Source organism: Theropithecus gelada, chromosome 14 (genome assembly GCF_003255815.1).
Source record: "Theropithecus gelada isolate Dixy chromosome 14, Tgel_1.0, whole genome shotgun sequence".
Classification (NCBI taxonomy): Eukaryota; Metazoa; Chordata; class Mammalia; order Primates; family Cercopithecidae; genus Theropithecus; species Theropithecus gelada.
The window spans coordinates 9,810,325-9,830,434 of record NC_037682.1 but is presented as its reverse complement, the minus strand read 5'-3'; the positions used below and the strand labels follow the sequence as shown (position 1 = coordinate 9,830,434).

At 57.0% G+C, this 20,110-nt stretch overlaps 1 protein-coding gene across 3 annotated transcripts; it reads right to left on the bottom strand.

The window, feature by feature from the left end:
- Positions 1 to 3,964: 3,964 nt before the first annotated feature.
- On the bottom strand, positions 3,965 to 19,991 carry MAP4K2 (mitogen-activated protein kinase kinase kinase kinase 2). 3 transcript variants are annotated; one of them, XM_025358452.1, is made up of 32 exons: positions 19,792 to 19,991; positions 19,616 to 19,673; positions 19,294 to 19,384; positions 19,149 to 19,213; positions 18,790 to 18,845; positions 18,435 to 18,482; positions 18,305 to 18,347; positions 17,837 to 17,909; positions 17,626 to 17,757; positions 17,490 to 17,552; positions 17,043 to 17,124; positions 16,841 to 16,948; positions 16,358 to 16,436; positions 16,171 to 16,229; positions 15,557 to 15,600; positions 14,707 to 14,745; positions 14,584 to 14,617; positions 14,357 to 14,462; positions 14,186 to 14,274; positions 14,065 to 14,106; positions 13,892 to 13,976; positions 13,718 to 13,797; positions 13,578 to 13,638; positions 13,358 to 13,475; positions 7,538 to 7,596; positions 7,346 to 7,449; positions 7,083 to 7,260; positions 5,258 to 5,326; positions 5,051 to 5,137; positions 4,752 to 4,822; positions 4,593 to 4,648; positions 3,965 to 4,487 (listed from the first exon to the last, which is right to left on the bottom strand). In XM_025358452.1, the coding sequence occupies exons 1-32, from the start codon at positions 19,885 to 19,887 to the stop codon at positions 4,400 to 4,402; spliced, it is 2,463 nt and encodes an 820-aa protein (XP_025214237.1). In that variant the 5' UTR covers positions 19,888 to 19,991; the 3' UTR covers positions 3,965 to 4,399. The 3 variants fall into 3 exon arrangements, with proteins under 3 accessions (XP_025214237.1, XP_025214238.1, XP_025214236.1); XM_025358453.1 differs by having other exon boundaries at positions 14,186 to 14,250; XM_025358451.1 differs by having other exon boundaries at positions 19,616 to 19,898.
- Between the last annotated feature and the right edge of the window lie 119 nt (positions 19,992 to 20,110).

Below are 20,110 nucleotides of genomic sequence, written 5' to 3'. Positions count from 1 at the left end.
ACACACTAGAAGGCAGCAACTGCAAGGCAGCAACTCCAGAGTTCTGTGCAGGACACTGCAGTGATTCCTCTCCATTTATTTTCATCATCTAGGGAAGCATCCTCTTCATTTTTGGTTTTGTCTTTCAAGCGAGTTCTATTTTTTCAGTGTTTACTTTTAAATATATTTTTTTTAATTTTTTCCATTTTTTGTTTTGTTTGTTTTGTTTTTTTCGAGACAGGGTCTCACTCTGTCACCCAGGCTGGAGTGCAGTGGCAAGTTCATAGCTCACTGCAGCCTTGAACTCCTAGGCTCAAGCAATCCTACCTTAGCCTCCAGAGTAGCTGCGACTGCAGGCGAGTGCCACCATGCCCAGCTAATTTTTGCATTTTTTGTAGAGACAGGGTTTCATCATGTTGCCCAGGCTGGTCTAGAACTCCTGGGCTCAAGTGATCTGCCTACCTCAGCTTCACAAAGTGCTGGGATTACAGACATGAACCACCAGGCCCAAACTAAAATTTTATGACATAATATTTGATACATACAAAAGGATGTGTGGCACCTTACGTGAGTTAGGAACTGAGTTATAACTTAAATATCCATGAACTTACCACCAAACCTGAGAGCTGTGATATTACCAATACCTTTACAAATTCCTGGGCTCCTTCCTTATCCCATCCCACACTCCTCTCAGGGACCACCATCTCAGATTTTGTGCTTTTCCTTCCCTTGATTTTTTAATAGGGTTGTATGTTGGGCGTGTATTGCTAAACAATAGATAGTTTCATTTTGTTTTTGAGCTTCATAAAATGCTATCGTACTGTGCATAAAGTGCTGTTTTAATTTACCTCTAAGATTCATCTATGTTATTGCATTATGTCTGTTACAGTATTTCTGATCCTCCCGACAGCCCTGCAGTTGGCTTTGGATATGGTAAACCTAAGGAAAGTAAAGCTTAGTGAGGTGGGGTGGCTCACCCAGTCCAAGGGCAGATTGCAGGGACTCCTCTTCACCACATCTTGTCCATTCCCTTACTTGCGAGGGTCTCGTGTGCACTGGCAGTGAGCAGGTGCTGGATACGCCACAGGGAACACGGCAGATCCTCCATCGTCCCGAAGCACACATCATGGCGCTCCCCTTGACTTTCACCAGGACGACTCCGGGTACAGGCCAGTTATCTGAACATCCTGGGGGGCCCACGTCCCTTCTACTTGTCCTCAAGAGTGACTTAAAGAGTCTGGTCTGGCCCTCCCACAGGTTTCTGCCCATGGAGGGCAACTGGACAGCGGCTATCGCCACAACAAATGCAGCCACCCCAACTCATTAATGCTACTTCCAGGAACTTATCCTCTAGAAATGCTTGAATATGTACAGAGGGGCACTGGCCTAAGAATATTTATTACAGCATTGTTTGTAATATAAAAATAGTGAAAACAACTCAAGTTTCCACCAATAGGGATCTCACTGCAGGTCATTAACATTTGTTATGGGAAACATACACAATGGAATACCACTAGCTGTAAAAAAAAAATTTTTGGCCGGGCGCGGTGGCTCAAGCCTGTAATCCCAGCACTTTGGGAGGCCGAGACGGGCGGATCGCAAGGTCAAGAGATCGAGACCGTCCTGGCTAACACAGTGAAACCCCGTCTCTACTAAAAAAGTACAAAAAACTAGCCGGGCGAGGTGGCGGGCGCCTGTAGTCCCAGCTACTTGGGAGGCTGAGGCAGGAGAATAGCGTGAACCTGGGAGGTGGAGCTTGCAGTGAGCTGAGATCCAGCCACTGCGCTCCAGCCTGGGCGACAGAGTGAGACTCCGTCTCAAAAAAGAAAAAAACTTTTTTTTTAAAAACTGAGATCTTTGATAACGCAAAACTCTCCAGGATATATACATATTTTTTCGGGGTGCACGTGATAATTTAATACATTCATATTCTCCAGGAGATATATATTTTTTTTTTTTTTTAGACAGAGTCTCACACGGTCGCCCGGCTGGAGTGCAGTGGCACGTTCTAGGCTCACTGCAACCTCCGCCTCCCAGGTTCAAGTGATTCTCCTGCCTCAGCCTCCCAAGTAGCTGGGATTACAGGTGCCCGCCACCATGCCCAGCTAGTTTTTTGTGTTTTTAGTAGAGACAGGGTTTCACCATGTTGGCCAGGCTGGTCTCAAACTCCTGACCTCGTGATTTGCCCACCTCGGCCTCACAATGTGCTGGGATCACAGGTGTGAGCCACCACACCCGGCCCCCCAGGATATATTTTTAAAGGGCAAGGTCAGTACAATATGTGGAATATGTTAATATGTATATAAAAAATTGCAAAGAATAAAATATACCAAATTGCTTAAATATGCAAAATACTTCTAGAAGGGTTCATAAGTAACTGGGACCAGGGTGGCTGGGGACAGGGGTAAGAGGGAGACTCTTCATGACATCTCTGCTGTATTTTTAAAAATACGTACCATGGGCAAAGGCTACCCATTTAAAAATACATAAATAAAATTTAAAGTGTTAGTCTCTCAGTGCATATTACCCGGCTTCTCGGCCTTTCTTTGCTCTTGGCCTGCCTTTGCTAGCAGCAAGCATTTTATGGGAGGCCCCCACTTTGGCAATTTACGCTCTGCAGTCCAAACCCCCTTTCCAGACTGAATCTGAGGGCTGGGAAGATCCGCCACAAGGAGGCGCTGTCTGCTGCTGGCCACTTGGTGGGTGGAAAGCCAGCCCTCCCCAGAGTGCCTTTGGTCAGGGCCTCCGCTGAGCAGGAGCTCACCTCCCTGTCCCCACTTACCCACCCTGGTCCCAACATTCCTCCAAGAAATCTGGAAAATTGGAAGTTAGGAATTCACTTTGTATCCTTGTTACCACCGACCCCAATTTGGAAGGTGCTCCTCACCCTCCTTGGGGCTCCCGGGAACGTGGGTGTGAATGTCTGGTGTGAAGAGATGTGTTCCCTCCCCTGGCTGGCTCCCCATTCCAGCCAAGAAACCCTCCAGTCACTGGACGGAGTCAGAATAGTTGAAACTCTGCTGGAGGGTGGCTGAGGGGACAGTGCGACACCCTGGGAGCCACTGAGCCTACTCCCATGGCTGCCATCCACCTACCACGTCACTCCGCAAGTCTTTATTGCCGCCCACCAGGTGCAAAGCTCTTACTCCAACACCTGCCTTGAATGTCAGGGGTGACGACGGGGCCTTTGCTCCAGCTGTTCCCCCCATCTGCCCCCACCTTCCCATCCCCCTAACTGTGCGCCCTCAAGGCCGCTCCCATCCTGCCTCCTGGGCTGCAGCTGCCCAAAGGCTCTGGTCAAGAGCGGCTTATCAGTGCCTGGGGCGAGAGGGGATGCCCGGCCCTGGGGACCCCAGTGTTCGGAGCTGAGCAGACAGCCCCTGGGAGAATGACAGCATAAGCACAAGCTACAGGAGGATGGCCATGAACTCAAGATGCAGGCTCCCTCCCTGGGGGCTGGTCCGTTCCTGGTAGTGACCCCAGGGCCTGGCACTGAGGCAGCCCTCGGGAGTCTGGTAGATGGACATAGGCTAGCCTTCCTGTCCAGTCTGATGATCGTGCTGTCATCTGATGTTCCTGGCCTGACACCTAGGCAGTAGGTAGAGGCAGGGATACAGGTCACACAGGCTACCTCCACGGGCAGCAGCCTCCCTGGGACTGGAGGGAACAGCCCTCTGGGGGCTCCTCCTGGGCCCTACCAGGGGCCACCCAGTGAGATCCTAGGTGGGGCAAGGGCGCCCTGGATGAGTCCCTTTGTTGAGGCCCCCATCTGCATGAATCCTTGGGGCACCAAACTACAACACAGCCCTCAAACTGCAAAGCTGAGCGCCAGTTCTGAGCAAGGGCACAGGGGAAGGCACAGTGCCCCTGGGAAGGCTGCTGGCGGCCATGGCCTCCTGTCACCTCCACCTGGCTTCTCCAAGGCCCTGCCCTTCTGTGGTGCCCACAGAAAGGTGTGTTGGAGGGAAGGAGGCGGGAGATGAAGTGGTTTCACTCCCCCGACCCAGAGGGACCAGAGGAGTAAAACAAACCAGCTTTAATACCAATATAGTTCTCTCTTAAATACCGTGTTTCCCAGGACAAATGCAGGGGCAGGCTCTTGGCAGAAAGAGTAGAAAGGAAATGTGGAACAAAATGGAATGAATGGCCCAGGCCCAGGGCCCCTGCCTTGGGCACTAGGGACTCGGCTGCCTCGGGGAATGGGAAGTGACAGCAGCTCCCCCAGTCCAGTTATTGCAGAGGCGTGGGAGGCTCCCCTCCCTCCCCAGGCCTGAAACATTTCTCAGGATTACTTCTGCCCTTCAGCCCCAGCAGGGCCAAGGCCTGGGCTCCTCTGGTCTGGGATGGGCCCCTTTGCCCAAAAGGGCCTGCAGCTAAGGCATGGGGTGGGGTGGGGAGCCCCTGGCCAGGCCCGCCACTCTCAGTAGGTGCTCTGGTGGCCCGTGAGGATGTAGAGGTTGCTGTGCGCCTGTGGGTTGTCAGTGGGGATGCTCTCCAGGATGATGTCTCTGGAGGAGAGAGGAGTAGGGGGTGGGGCGGGAGACACTTGGCACATCAGCCCCTTCTCTGGCCTCAGGGGCATCTGAAGGGGAGGCTGGGGTGCCACTGCCTACCTGTGGGCCCCAAGCACTCGGAAGATCCTTGTTTCATCTGTGATCTCCTGGGTCACCTGGGAAGATGGGTGGGAAGCACTGAGGCCACTCCAGTAGGTCCTCTGCAAAGAGGTAGGGACCACAAGGCAGGGGACAGCTAGGTCCCTGGGCCCCACTCACCTCGTTGGTATCCAGGCTGCGGCCTTGCATCCCATGGCTCCAGAAGGCCAGCACGCTGTCCTGCAGGCACACTACGGGGGCCGGGCCACCATCAGCCCTGCACCCGGCCTGGAGCCCCCTCAGCCATGCCTGAGCCTGGGTCTGGGCCACATGGGTCCTCACTGACCTCAGGTGACCAGCATGGCTCAGGAGAGGCGCTGGGGAATCTGCCTCCTCGTCCTACCACCAGCCCCAAGTCCCGAAGCCACAATGTGCTCCAGGCCAGGGAAAAGCCTGCACCCCACCTCTGGCTCACTCACCCACAGTCTCAATGGGGAAGTCAAAGGTCAGCTCAGGCGCCAGTGTGGCCGTGGGCTCGCCCTGCATGTTGACAATCCTCACGCAGCCTGCACAGGGAGGGGGCTGGTGGGTGGGGACAGGGAGGCTCCCTTCTGGGAAGGCAGACCCACGTGGTCCCCTCACCCCCATACTCCCCTGCCCTAAGCCCTGCCCCCCAGGGTACTCACGTTCAAAGCTGACTAGGACTGTGTCCCTGTCCACCTGGATCACCTGCTGAGCCGAGCCTGGGATTCCCTCTGCAGGTAGAGAAGAGAAACCACCTGGCTGAGCCACCAGTCCCCCCAACCTCAAGGGGACACAGGAGCCAGGCTACAGAGAGCCCTTAGCCATGAGGGCACGTCAGCCTCACAACAGCCCTGTGGGGCTGGGAAACCTCATCTCCCTCCAGGGCTGGGAACCGAGGCTCTGAGAGGATGAGTGACCCATCCTGGGGCTCATGGGGAGTGGGGGAGGAGTCACGGGGAGCCACGGGAGGGCTCCAGATTTAGGGGGACCAGGCCTCGTGACCCAGTCACTGTGACCTGGTACAAGTCACTTTACCTCTCGGAGCCTCCGTTTACTCATAACACAGGCAAGATGGCACTGCCTTGAGAGGCTATCATGAGGATCAAGAATAAAATCCTGGGCTGGGCACAGTGACTCACGCCTGTAATCCCAGCACTGTGGGAGGCCAAAGCCACAGATCACCTGAGATCAGGCGTTCGAGACCAGCCTGGTCTCGAACCCCATTTCTAATAATACAAAAAGTAGCCGGGCGTGGTGGCACATGCTTGTAATCCCAGCTCCTCGGGAGGCTGAGGCAAGAGGATCGCTTGAACCCAGGAGGCAGAGGTTGCCGTGAGCCAAGATCGTGCCATTGCACTCTAGCCTGGGTGACAGAGCAAGACTCTGTCTCAAAAATAAAAAAAAAAGGCCAGGCACGGTGGCTCAAACCTGTAATCCCAGCACTTTGGGAGGCCGAGGCGGGTGGATCATGAGGTCAGGAGATCAAGACCTTCCTGGCTAACACGGTGAAACCCCGTCTCTACTAAAAAATACAAAAAACTAGCCGGGCGAGGTGGCAGGCGCCTGTAGTCCCAGCTACTCGGGAGGCTGAGGCAGGAGAATGGCGTAAACCTGGGAGGTGGAGGTTGCAGTGAGCTGCGATCTGGCCACTGCACTCCAGCCTGGGTGACAGAGCGAGACTCCGTCTCAAAAAAAAAATAATAATAAATAAATAAATAAAATAGAATAGAATAAATAAAGAATAAAATCCTGTGTGTGAGACTCCTGGCTCAGGGCCTGGCACCAGGTGCCTTAACCACGTGCGCCCTCCCTTCTCCCTTCCCATCATTGCTCACTATCACCCCGAGCTACCACAACACCGGGAATCCTGCTTCCTGGCTCAGAATGGGGCCTCTAGGCCCTGCCTTGCCAGATCTGCCCCTTTCCTGCAGCCCGGAGCAATGTTGACTGTTTTTTTGTTTTGTTTTGTTTTGAGACAGGGTCTCACTCTGTCACCCAGGCTGGAGTGCAGTGGCGCGAACATGGCTCACAGCCACCTCTGCCTCCCAGGCTCAAGTGATCCTTCCACCTCAGCCCAAGTAGCTGAGGCCACAGGCGTGCACCAACATGCCAAAGCTAGTTTTTTTTGTAGAGTCAGGGTCTCAGCCTTGTCCAGGCTGGTCTCAAACTCATGAACTCAAGCCCCGCCCCGCTCCTTGGCCTCCCAAAACGCTGGGATTACAGGCGTGAGCCACCATGCCCGGCCTGGCCAGGATTTTCTTAGCTGCCAAGCCCTTTGGTCTAATGAACCCTTTTATGGAAGCCCAGGTGAGGCTCGCTGAAGGGAGGCTGTGGGCCCCAGACCCCATATGGCAGCCCTCAAGGTCTCTGTGGAGCCACTGGCTGTGGGGAGCCTAGTTTGGGAGCCTCAGCCCTCCCTCCCTGCCTGCCTCCCTCGGTCTCTCATGCACACACACCCACCCCCAGCAGCCTGGCCCTTCTGCTCACCAGGTGGGATGAGGATGTCAGGCGTCAGGCCAGCCTCCAGGGGCAGGACATGGAACAGGACGCGGCAGCCAGGCCCCTCAGGCCCTTCGGCCCCCACACACACCTGCGGCAACTCCTTCCCATCCAGCACCAGTGGCTCCAGCATCCCAGCTGGGCTGGGCAGGGGGCTGGAGAAGTTCTAGGGGGCAGCAGGGATGCTCAGGTCTCCATTTCTCCCCCCAGAGCTCTGAGGGTACCCTGGGCCTCCCCCCACCGCCCCTCACCTTCAGCAGCAGGAACTTCTGCAGCGGCTCGTACCACTGCAGCAGGAGCAGGCTGGTGGGCAGGGCGGCCAGCAGGAAGGTGGCACCCGTGTAGGGGTTCCGCACTGGCAGGGGAGCAGGCAGTGGGCACCGGGCTAGGCCTGCACTGCCCCCCACCAGGCCCCACCCCACCCCACCCAGCCCACTTCTTACCCACACGACACTGCAAGCAGCCTTTGGTGTCAGGAATCTTGGTGGACAGAGCAAAGCGCCTGTAGGGGTGACAACCAGGGCCTGTGTCCGAGATGCCATCCATGGGCAAGGGCCCTGCAGAGCGCTATGAGGCAGGCACTATCATCTTCCCTCTTTACAAGTAAGACTGAGACTTAGAGACACAAAGTAACCTGTCCCAAGAACAGCTGGGAAGGGCGGAAGACCTGAAGCCAGTCTTCCGGGCCTGCGGCCAGGATGGAGTGTCTCCATCCAGGCCAGGGCTTTGGGTCTCAGAATTGCTTCTAGCTCCGTGTGACTTCAGGCAAGCCACTTAACCTCTCCATGCCTGTTTCGTCATCTGTAGATTGGAGATACTGGTGGGGCCCACCCTGGAGGGTCACAGTGAAGGCTTCATGAGTTAATACAGGGGAGGTGCTCTCGGCAGTGCTGGGAATCGTGTGTGCTCACAGAGGGCCAGCTCCTGTCATCACATATTAGGACTTTCCACCTATTTTGAGTCACTGAAAATCCTTGTCAGGTAAAGGCAAGGTATAAATAAAGAAATGCCGGGCGCAGTGGCTCACGCCTGTAATCCCAGCACTTCAGGAGGGCGAGGTGGGCAGATCACCTGAGGTTGGGAGTTAGAGACCAGCCTGACCAACATGGAGAAACCCCGTCTCTACTAAAAATACAAAATTAGCCAGGCGTGGTGGCGCATGCCTGTAATCCCAGCTACTTGGGAGCCTAAGTAGGAGAATCATTTGAACCTAGGAGGCGGAAGTTGCAGTGAGCCGAGATCGTGCCATTGGACTCTAGCCCAGGCAACAAGAGCGAAACTCTGTCTCAAAAAAAAAAGAAAGAAAAGAAATGAATGAAGAAATGAGAGAGTGGAGGGGCTGGGGAGCATGCAGGCTCCAGCCCCACCAGGTTACACAGGGCGCCCACGGCCCATTTCACAGATGGGAAAACAGGCCCGGGGCAGTGAATAAACTTCAAAAGGCAAATGGCCTGCCCTCTGCTTCTCCAGCTGAGGCAACAGCCCTGTGGGGCCAGGCGGTGGCTTGCCTTGCTATCAGGGAAGAAGCAGTGAGGGACAGTCATCAGAGGGGCCCTTGCCTTGGCCACTGGGTGTCCCCTAACCCTCCAGGGGACCCTCTGAGCCTGTTTCTTCCTCTGGGGAATGGGGCTTCCTGTCACCAGCCCTGCCACCTCCACCCAGCAGCCTGGGTCCTGTTTGTACCCTCTGCCAGGACATGGAGGAAACTAGTATCTGTATCTCCCTGTCCGTGGTCCTCGTCCCTCCCTCTCCCCACACTCCTCCCACTCTCCTTCCCATCTGATCTTTGGATGGGACAAAGGCATATAATTTGTATTTGTTTTTTCTCCAAACAACTCCAGTTCTCTGTTCTTTGCATTCAAAATGCTCACTGTGCCTCTGCCATTTCCTGAACACAGGCTCAAAGCTGCCTGTGACCTGTTGGGGCTCTGATGCGCCTGTATCCTGTAGGTCCTGGGCCAAAGCAGAGGCTCACTTGGGGACTGAGCTCAGGAAGCCCCAAGGCCACAGGGCTCCAGATGTGGTCCTGGAGTGAGCACGTTGCAGGAAGGGCCCTCCCAAGCTCCCCAGCTGTTGCAGCCACTGGCCTGGCCTTCCCTACCCTCTGCACCTGGTCCACTGCTTCCCACACCACCCACCTGGTCATGACAATGGCGGGGCCCGTAGCCCAGGGCCCCTCCCTTCAGAGCCCAGCCCCACCCCGCCATGGACTTACACAGGTCCCACTTGCACATCTAATAGGCATCTTCATGCAACAAAATTGAATTCAGCTCCCCTTGACACTGCCCCACCTTCAACTGATGACAGCTCTATCCTTCCTGATACCCAGGCCAAAAACCTTGGAACCACCCTTGACTCCTCTTTCTCTTTCATCAGGAAATCCTACTGGCTCAACTTTCAAAAGAGAATCAGAATCTGACTGTTTTTCTCTTCTGTTTTTCTTTTTTTGAGATGGAGTCTTGCTCTGTTGCCCAAGCTGGAGTGCAGTGACACGATCTTGGCTCACTGCAACCTCCATCTCCTGGGTTCAAGCAGTTCTCCTGTCTCAGCCTCCTGAGTAGCTGGGATTACAGGCACCCGCCACCACGCTAATTTTTGTATTTTTAGTAAAGATGGGGTTTCACTATGTTGGTCAGGCTGGTCTTGAACTCCTGACCTCAGATGATCCACCCACCTCAGTCTCCCAAAGTGCTGGGATTACAGGCGTGAGCCACCATGCCCGGACTTTTTTTTTTCCTGAGATAGGATCTAGCTCCATCACCCAGGCTGGAGGGCAATGGTGCAATCTTGGCTCACTGCAACCTCTGCCTCCCAGGCTCAAGGGATCCTCCCACCTCAGCCTTCTGAGTAGCTGGGACCATAGGCATGCCACCACACCCGACTAATTTTTGTATTTTTTGTAAAGACTGGGGGGTCCCTATGTTGCCAGGCTGGTCTCAAACTCCTGGGCTCAAGTGATCTGCTTGCTTTGGCCTCCCAAAGTGCTGAGATTACAGGCGTGAACCACCATGCCTGGCCTCTGATCAATTTTTCACCCCCATCACTGCTACCCTGGCACAAGCTACCACCACCTCCTGCAGCCTCCTGACGGGACTCCAGCTTCCACCCTCACCCCCTTTGCTCTGTTCTCAACACAGCAGTTTGAGTGAGCTCCTGAAGATGATCTCAATCCATGTCACTCCTCCATAGTGGCCCCCAGGCTGCTCTGAGTCAAGCCAAAGGCTGCACTGTGGCCACGGGGCCCTCCCTGATCATCTCCCTCTCCCTCATTCTGGCCACAATGACTTCCTTGTTGTTCCTCAAACAGGCCAGGCCCACTCCTGCCACCAGACCTTTGCCCTGGCCGTCCCCTCGGCCTAGGATACCCTTCCGCAGGTATCCACAGCGCTTGTGCCATCACCTCCTCTAAGTCTTTGCTCAACCAACACTTTTTCAGCAAGGCCTTTCCTGATGCCCCTGTTGAAGACCATAGTCTGCGGTGAAAATGAAGACAAGAGAAAAACAGAGCTAGGAAATGCAGATGGGTGCATGTGGTGCCACCGAAGCCTGGACACGGCTAAGCCTGAAGCAAACCCTGATCCTGGATTTTCAGTTCCATGAGTTGTTAAATTCTCTTTTGTGCTTAAGCTAGTGACTTGCATCACCTACAAGAGAAAGAATCCCAGCCGGGCGCGGTGGCTCAACCCTGTAATCCCAGCACTTTGGGAGGCCGAGGCAGGCAGATCACTTGAGGTCAGGAGTTTGAGACCACCCTGGCCAACATGGTTAAACCCCGTCTCTACTAAAAATACAGAAATTAGTTGGGTGTGGTGGCAGGCGCCTATAATCCCAGCACTTCATGGGGCTGAAGCAGGAGAATTGCTTGAACCTGGGAGGCGGAGGTTGCAGTGAGCCGAGAATGCGCCACCGCACTCTGGTTTGGGTGACAGAGCGCGACTCTGCTCAAAAAAAAAAAAAAGAGAGAATCCTGATCAGCATACAGAGGGATCCCTTTAAAATCCTAGGCCAGCATCTAAGGCAGAAAGGCAGGGCTCTGCCACCAGCGCGGTGCAGCTTCCTCCTGGGCTTCTTTGCCTCCTCCCTCAGGTGGACTTTTTTTTTTTGAGAACAGAGTCTCGCTCTGTCGCCCAGGCTGGAGTGCAGCGGTGCAATCTCGGCTCACTGCAACCTCTGCCTCCCAGGTTCAAGCGATTCTCCTGCCTCAGCCTTCCAAGTAGCTGGAATTACAGATGCCTGCCACCATGCCCGGCTAATTATGGTATTTTTAGTAGGGATGGGGTTTCACCATGTTGACCAGGCTGGTCTTGAACTCCTGACTCAGTTGATCCACCCGCCTTGGCCTCTCAAAGTGCTGGAATTACAGGCGTGAGCCACTGTGCCTGGCCCCCAGGCAAACCCTTACACCTCCCCAGCTCACCAGGCTGCTCCACCCCAACACATACTAACACATACTTGCTCTTCCCTCTGCCTGGAATGCCATTCCCTACCTCATCTGCCTAGAAACCCTGACACACTTTCAAACCTCCCAAGCCTGCCCGGTCTCTGAAGCCTCTCCACCCCTCCCAGCTCTCCCTCTAACTGGACCTCAGTACCAGGTGCTAACCGTCCACATTTCTCTTCTTTTTTTTTTTTTTTTTTTTTTTTTTTTTTTGAGACGGAGTCTCACTGTGTCTCCCAGGCTGGAGTGCAGTGGTGCGATCTCGGCTCACTGCAACCTCCGCCTCCCGGGTTCACGCCATTCTCCCGCCTCAGCCTCCCAAGTAGCTGGGACTACAGGCGCCCGCTACCGCGCCCGGCTAGTTTTTTGTATTTTTAGTAGAGACGGGGTTTCACCATGTTAGCCAGGATAGTCTCGATCTCCTGACCTTGTGATCCACCCGCCTCGGCCTCCCAAAGTGCTGGGATTACAGGCTTGAGCCACCGCGCCCGGCCTTTTTTTTTTTTTTTTGAGACAAGGTCTTGCTCTGTTGCCCAGGCTTCAGTGCAGTGGTACGATCGTCATCACAGTTCACATCAACTTCAACCTCAACCTCCTGGGCTCAAGCAATCCTCCCGCCTCAGCCTCCTGAATGGCTGGGACCACCAGCACACAACGCCATGCCCAGGCCACCATGCTCAGCTAATTTTTTTCTTTTCTTTTCTTTTCTTTTTTTTTGAGACGGAGTCTCACTCTGTCACCCTGGCTGGAGTGCAGTGGCGCCATCTCCACTCACGGCAACCTCTGCCTCTAGGGTTCAAGCAATTCTTCTGCCTCAGCCTCCCGAGTAGCTGGGACTACAGGCACACACCACTACGCCCAGCTAATTTTTGTATTTTCAGTAGAGACGGCGTTTTACCATATTGGCCAGGCTGGTCTCAAACTCCTGACTTCATGATTCGCCCACCTCGGCCTCCCAAAGTGCCAGGATTATAGGCGTGAACCACTGCGCCCAGCCCCATTTTTTGATTTTTTTTTTTTCTTTTGTGAGACAAAGTCTCGCTGTCAGCCAGGCTGGAGTGCAGTGGCGTGATCTCGGCTCACTGCAACCTCTGCCTCTTGGGTTCAAGCGATTCTCCTGCCTCAGCCTCCGGAGTAGCTGGGACTACAGGCATGTGCCACCACGTCCAGCTAATTTTTTTTGTATTTTTACTAGAGACAGGGTTTCACCATATTAGCCAGGATGGTCTCAATCTCCTGACCTCGTGATCCACCCGCCTCAGCCTCCCAAAGTGCTGGGATTACAGGCATGAGCCACCCAGCTTGGCCTTTTTTGATTTTTTGTAGAGACAAGGTCTCCCTGTTTTCAGGCTGATCTCAAACACGTGGCCTCAAACAATCCTGCCTCAGATTGCAGGATTGGGATTACAGGCGTAAGCCACCACACCCAGCCCCGCTGTTTCTTGAAAGCAAGGACTCACCCATCTCCCCCGTTTCTTGAAAGCAAGGACTCATGGGATTATCCATGTCCCAAAGCCCAGCACAGGGGCCAACATAGCATAAGTGCTCAGTAAACGTTTGCTTAACTGTCAAGCCTCACATCCGAACAACCACAGCTCCCACAACTTGGAAAGCACTTTCACATCCACTATCTCCTTCTTGCCTCCCAACCAGCAGTGGGGAGGGGTGGGAAGGCCATCAATTGTATTGACAGAGGAGGAAAGGGCGCTCAGAGAGGCAGAGTAACATGTCTAAGATTGCTGCAATCCCAGGAACTGGCAAGGCCATGTTCCAGCCCCTTGCTGCCCCTCTGCCTCCCACTCCCTGCAAGCCCAAGATCCCTGACCTGGGGATGATGCGCTGTGTGAGGCGGTTGGTGGGGATGGAGAGGGGAACCTGTTGCTGTAGCCTCCGCTGCTCAAACAGGCCTGGGAGGTCATGGGCCCAGATGTGCGTGGATTTCCCTGCAGAAAGGAGGAGAGGCTGGGCCTGGGGTGTTGGTGGGCAGGATGCTGAGGCGCTGGAGCCCCTGCGGGCCCTGCCTCCCGGCCTGTCCCACCTTGTACCTGAGAGTGACAGCAGCACGTTGTTCACGCAGTAGAGCCAGGAGCAGCGATGTGAAATCAGCTGGAGGTGACAGAGGGACAGGCGGTCAACACCCCAGGCCCCGCAAGGCCTCTGCCCCCCACAGTCAGCCAGGCCTCACCTTCTCCAGCGTATCCTCATGCAGTTCATGCAGGTTGAGTGTGTAGATGCCTTCCTCGGCCCCCACCACCAGGAATTGGTCTGCCAGTTTGGGCATGGGGTCAGAGGTCAGACACGCCCCTGGCCCAAGCTGAGAGATTCCTTGGGCTCCCACTTCCTCCCTGCCCCCGCCTACCCCGAGTAACAGGGTGAATCCAGGTGACAGCAGCGTGGATCCGCAGGGGGCAGCCGTTGAAGACCTTGGAGAAGCAGGCGCCCATCTGCGAAGGAGGCAAGAGGCTGGCGAGGGAGGGCAGGGGTGGTGGGTGGCGGGGCTGTGGGACTGCAGGGCTTGGGGCAAACACTTACGTGCACCTTGGGGGTTGGGGGGAGCCCGTGGCAGGACGACCTCTGGGAGGGAGGGAAGGAGTCAGGGCTGATGTGACAGCTGTAGCCACCCGTCTCCCCACCCCCTGTAGCACCCTCTCACCTCAGGATCCTCCCGCTGCTTCATGGTGGCCCAGGCCGTGGGCAGCAGTGGGGCGCTGTTGGGGCCTGAAGGAGGTGGGGGCAGGGTTCCTGCAGGCACAGGCACACTGCAATTTCCTGCTGCAGCCCCCACCCTGGGGCTGCCTCCTGGTCTCCCAAGCCTGGGACTCACCTGGGGGACTGGACAGAGGCTCCTCTGCTGGAGGCTCAGTGGGGAATGGCCCTAGGAACGGGGCCCGCTTGATGGTTCCCATGGCATCTTCTGGGGAGTCCAGCTCCTGGTAGGAGGGGCAGGGCCCAGCCCGGCCATTACCAGGTTGCCCTATAACCATGTCCCACTCCCAATCGTACCCTCCGCAGTGGCCTGGATCCTAGCTCCAGCCTCCCTCCATGTGGCACCTGGAATTCTGAGGCTGACCGAATGGTCAGGCTCCTGTGGGAGGGAGATGAGGCGTGAGGCATGGTGTGACTGGCACCGAGGCCATCCACCCCTTACCCCTCCCCCAGGTCCACGCCCCTCACCTTTCCTCCAGGGCCTCCTGGACCGACTGCAGCAGGCTCCTGGGCAGTGGGGCAGAGGGGTCAGAGATCAACCTTTTTTTTTTTTTTTTTGAGACAGAGTTTAGCTCTTATCACCCAGGCTGGAGTGCAACGGCAAGATCTCAGTTCACTGCAACCTCTACCTCCCAAATTCTCCTGCCTCAGCCTCCCGAGTAACTGGAATCACAGGCATGGGCCACCATGCCCAGCTAACTTTTATTTATTTGAGATGGAGTCTTGCTCTGTTGCCCAGGCTGGAGTGCAGTGGCGCAATCTCAGCTCACTGCAACCTCCACTTCCTGGGTTCAAGCGATTCTCCTGCCTTAGCTTCCTAAGTAGCTGGGATTACAGGCATGTGCCACCACACCAGCTAATTTTTTGTATTTTTACTAGAGATGGGCTTTCACATGTTGGCCAGGCTGGTCTCAAACTCCTGACCTTGTGATCCGCCCACTTTGGTCTACCAAAGTGCTGGGATTACAGGCATAAGCCACCGCAGCCTAATTTTTGTGTTTTAAGTAGAGATGGGGTTTCACCATGTTGGCAAAGCTGGTCTCAAACGCCTGACCTCAGGTGATCCACCCACCTCAGCTTCCCAAAGTGCTGGGATTACAGGTGTGAGCCACCGTGCCCAGCCTAATTTTTGTATTTTAAGTAGAAATGGGGTTTCACCATGTTGGCAAAGCTGGTCTCAAACTCCTGACCTCAGGCGATCCACCCACCTCAGCCTCCTAAAGTGCTGGGATTCTAGGCGTGAGCCACCGTGCCGGGTCAGAGGTCAGTCTTTCTGCCGCCCCTGCCGCCCCCTGCAGCTTCCCCATCCCTCACTTACCCACTGAGCTCTTCCTTTCCCAGTAGTGTCCACTCTTCCTCCCACTGGGGGAAACCGAGGTAGAGACCAGGGAAAAAGCAGAGATAGACACGATGTGAGAGGGCGGTCAAGAGATTCAGGAGAGGAAAGACAGACAGGGAAGGTGAGATGGAAACATGCAGGAGATGAGAGACACAGACAATGGAAGGCAGAGCTAAAGACTGTGAAAGAGAGGGCAAGAAACAGCGAAGGAGGAAGAGACAGGCTGGGGGGTGAGGAGAGACAGTGACAGAACCGGTGAGGGCAGAGACAGGGAGTCAGATCACTGGGGACACACAGGTGGGAAAACGAGGCTGAGCAGGGTAGGGTGGGGGCTCGGGCACATGACGGCCTCCTTTTGGGAAAGGCAGGGTCTCTGTGCTACCTTCCAGCCACCCACCTAAAACAACTTGGCCCAGGAAGGAGCCCCTAGCCCTCCAGGTCCCTGGGTAGAATAGGCTTGCTTGGACAGCCCAAGGTCCAAGGCCCGAGGTCACCCAGCTTCAAGTCTCCCTTGATTTGAGCTGCTCGGCCTCCATCCGACCTCCCTGCCCCACCTCTGGGCACCACCTTCCTCTCAAGGCCTGCCTGCTCACCGGCTCATTCAGTGGGTCAGTTTCCTTCCTGCGTGGGGCGCCAAATTTCACCTGGTGAACTGAGGGGCCCAGAGTACAGGGGTTAAGGAGCTGGAGTCTCAGGATGGACCCCCTACTCTCACACCAAATCCGTGCGCACACAGGCCCCCCAAAATCTGCACACTCACAGCCCCTGCTGCAGACTCACACTGGATCTCTGAAGGGGTCCTCTCGGCCGGGCCGTGCTGCCCCCGGGAGTGAATGGTGTCTGGAAACATGTCATAGGTCTAAGGAAAAACAGAAATAGTGTGGACACACCTGGCACGCGCCTCATGCCAGGGCTGCTCTAGGAGCTTCACATGCACCAGTGCGTTTTGCTTTCATGACAGCCCTCTGGGACTATCATGAAATAAAATGGAACCCCACTTCACAGATAAGAGACCCCACACAGAGAGGTGCCAAAGATCATACAAAAAGCAAGAAAATGGCACAGTCATGGTCATGGTCAGCTTGGGCTCAAGGGCAGGGATCTATCACGGGGGGTGTAAAACTCAGCATGGGAGCAAAACTCAGCGTGGCAGAGACTCCCCAAGCTGGAATGGTGCCAATGAAAGGAACCTCCACCAACACCGCCCTTGGGCTCCTCCTAAGCGGACCTGCTCGAGACTCACTTTCCAGCCCCCTCACCTACCTCCAGCTCACAGTCCTCAGGGGAGGGGGTCCCTAGATGAGGGTCACTGGCTTTGTCCAGCAGCTGTGTGAGGAGGGCCCGAGGGAGCTGCTGGGTTGTGAACGGGTGCTGGAAAGTCGGAGAGGGAGGTGATCAGGTTGGCCCCCGATCCAGGGCCCTGCTTTTGAGCACTGGGCCCCTCTCCCGGCCCCCTGCCTCCCACCTGCAGGAGCTTCTCTGCTGTCGGCCTCTTCTTGGGATTCTTGGTCAGGGCCAATTTGAGGAAGTGGTGGAAATTCTGGGTCCTAGTGGGCACAAAAGCCCCCCAGATCCAGGTTAGCCCTCGTGCAGGGTGTCCTGCCAGCCGCCCCATCACCCCTCCAGAGGTATCTGCTGGGCCCGCCCAGGAAGGAGCCAGCTGAGGCCGAGGGCCACTGGCCGAGCAACGCTGCCTTGAGACACAGCGGCTCCTCCACCAACCGTCTGCCCTTCTTTCCTGACCACGCTGGGTCTTCAGCCCACAGAAGGACCAGGACCCTCACTCAGATGGTCTGTAGTGGCTCAGAGAGGACAGGGCTCTTGGGGTTGCCCCCCGGGAGCTGGCAGAGGCTCCTTGTCCACTACGGGGCTGACAGAAAAGGGGGTCCCGGCAGCAGGGTGCGGCCCTTACCAGCGAGTCTTATCTCTCAGTTTAGGCGGCTGGAAGCTGCTCTTCGACATGAGCATCAGGGCCCTGTGGAGGGCGCGAGGTCAGGGGCCACGGGCAGCAGGTCAAGGGTCAGGTGAGGGGCAAGTGTTGGGCTGACCTCATGGGGTGCAGGTGAAATAGAGGGGGCTGCAGCTCGCCCAGCTCAATGGCGGTGATGCCCAGGGCCCAGACGTCACATAGCTCGTTGTAGCCACCTTTGCGCTCCACGGCAGCCACCTCCGGAGCCATCCTAGAGGTGGGGTCACAGATGGGATGGCCGGGTGCCCCCCTCTGTGGCCCCTGCCCCTCTGCCCTAGGCGCAGCCTCACCAGTAGGGAGTCCCAATGAAAGACCTCCTCTTGGCCACAGACGCTGTCAGCTCGCCTGACACCCCAAAGTCAGCTGTGGGAGAAACAGCCACTCTCACCAGCCCTCTGGCTGCCACTCACCCTCCCACGCCCAGGGCTCTGGCTCCGGCTGCACCTGGCAGGGCTCAAATGGGCAGGTGGCCCTGCTTGGTCACAGCTGCCGCAGGCCCTAGGTAAGGCCAGGTCCCTCTCCTGAGAGGCATCAACCACCCTCTATCCCTGACGGAGTGCCTGGTCCCGTGTCAACTCCGTGCGGACCCAACCTCCTCCATTTTCCAGCAGGGAGAGAGTACCGTTCCATCTTCTAAGCAGGGAAACTGAGACTCAAGTGGCAAAGTGACTCGCCCAGTGACACCCAACCCTTGAGTCCAGGGTAGCCAGGGAGGGTCCACAGAACCCTCACCCTGATCGTGTCCCCAGGGTACTGACCCAGCTTGACATCTCCCTGGAGAGTGAGGAGAAGGTTGGCTCCCTGTGGGAATGGAGGAGAGAGAATCCCGTCTGGTGCCCCCGAGGGCCTCCTCCTCCCTCCCAGGAATGCCCTCGGCCTGGCGCCTACCTTGATGTCTCTGTGGATCTTCCCCTGAGAATGCAGGTGGTGGAGCCCCTGGGGACAAAAAGGAGTCCCTGAGAGCAGCCACCCAGCACTGTCCCACCTCCCTCGAACCCCCTCTCAGGACTGGGGCCCCCCACCCAGGCTGCTTCTTCCTCCCCTCTCCCCAAACAGGAAGTGACTGAGCCAAGAGGGAAATGGGCTGCTTCCGGCAACAGGGCTGGGGCCCCTCTTCCCCAGGACCTGGCCCCTCGGGCCAGCCCCACCCGAGACACTCCACCCGCCTCCCTGCTGGTCATCTGGGCTCCCAGCCCACAGCTTCTGGAGACCAGAGATGTGGGCACCTCACAGGCCCAGCTACCTTCAGAGCCTCTCGGCAGACGTAGGCAATCTGCCGCTCCTCCAGGGGCCCAGTGGCTGAAAGGAAAAGGGAGAGGCTGGCCTGGGGGCCCGGGGTCATGCCCACCCTCCCAGGCTACCCTGTGTGGGAAAAGCAGCAGGCACTGTTAAGTGAAAGCCGTGTTGGCCACGTCCCCTCCCAACTTAATGTAAGATACTAAAGCCAGAGATGGACAGCATTTCTCTCAAGGTCACACAGCCAGGCAGGAGTGGAGAGGAGCCCAAGTCCAGGGCCCAGAGTTCCCCTCCGGTACCCCAATGGGGTGGGGGTGGGGGTGGGGGAAGGCTGGGGCCTGCTGGGGCCTGGAGCCGTGGCCTCACCATGGTAAATCTCCTGCAGGGAGCCCCCTCCGCAGAACTCCATGCAGATCCACAAGCGGTCATTCCTAGGGGACAAAGAGCTGGGGTGGGCACACAGTAGGTCGCTTGGGGGCTGCCTGGGGCCAGGAGGATAAGGCAGCCTCACCTGAGGTAGCTGCCAATGTAGGCCACCACATTGGGGTGACGGCACTCACGCAGGATGGTGATTTCCTGCTGGAGGGAGCTGATGTCGTCCCCTGGGAAGCACAAAGCATCATGGGGGGGCGCGCTGGGGTTGCCCTGACTCAGTGCCCCCATCTGCAAAATGGGCACAGAGTGCCTCCCTCCGGACCAGGCAGGTGCCAGGTGACAGCACCTCCTGGGGTACGCCTTTCAGGGGTCTCGGAAACGTCAACCCTCCGCCCGCACCCCGCGCCCGCAGGCAATCTGCCCTCCCTCTGGCGCAGAGGCCCGACCCGGGCCCTCACCTGGGTCTAGCTTGACTATCTTCACGGCGGCCAGTTCGGACGTGACCGTGTCGCGGGCCTGCAGGGGCGGAGGGTGAAGCGGGATGGGGGGCGGGGCCGGGGGCTGGATCCCGCCGCGGGGTGCGGGGCTGGCACCCTCCTCCCGGCTCTCCCGCCCGTCCCGTCGCCCGGCGCACCTTGTAGACGTCGCCATAGGTCCCGGCCCCCACGCGCTGCAGCAGCTCGAAGCGGTCCCGCGGGTCCTGCAGCGACACATCCCGCAGCAGCGCCATGGCCCGGCGCCGGGCGGGCCGGCGGGCGGGCGGGCGCGAGCTGCGGAGCCGGCGCTGGGCAGCGCGGGGCGGGGCGGGGCGGGCGCCAGTGGTTCTGAGGCCGCGGGGGCGGGGCTGGGGCCCGGGGGCGGGGCCGCGCCGGGGATGCCCCACCGCCCGGCCGGGAGGAGGCGCCCGCGGGACTGGCCCTCGGCGGCGCGGGGAAGCCCCGAGGCCGAGGTGG

Bases quoted from the DNA above. Each gene is read 5' to 3' on its own strand.
- MAP4K2 (XM_025358451.1), bottom strand. From the start codon at position 19,871: ATGTGTCGCTGCAGGACCCGCGGGACCGCTTCGAGCTGCTGCAGCGCG. The intron at 17,125-17,489 runs GTAAGGGCCGCA...TGTGCCCACTAG, and splicing joins CTGAGAGATAAGACTCGCTG to GACCCAGAATTTCCACCACT. The intron at 14,463-14,583 runs GTGCCACATGGA...CCCTCCTACCAG, and splicing joins GGTCAGCCTCAGAATTCCAG to GAGCTGGACTCCCCAGAAGA.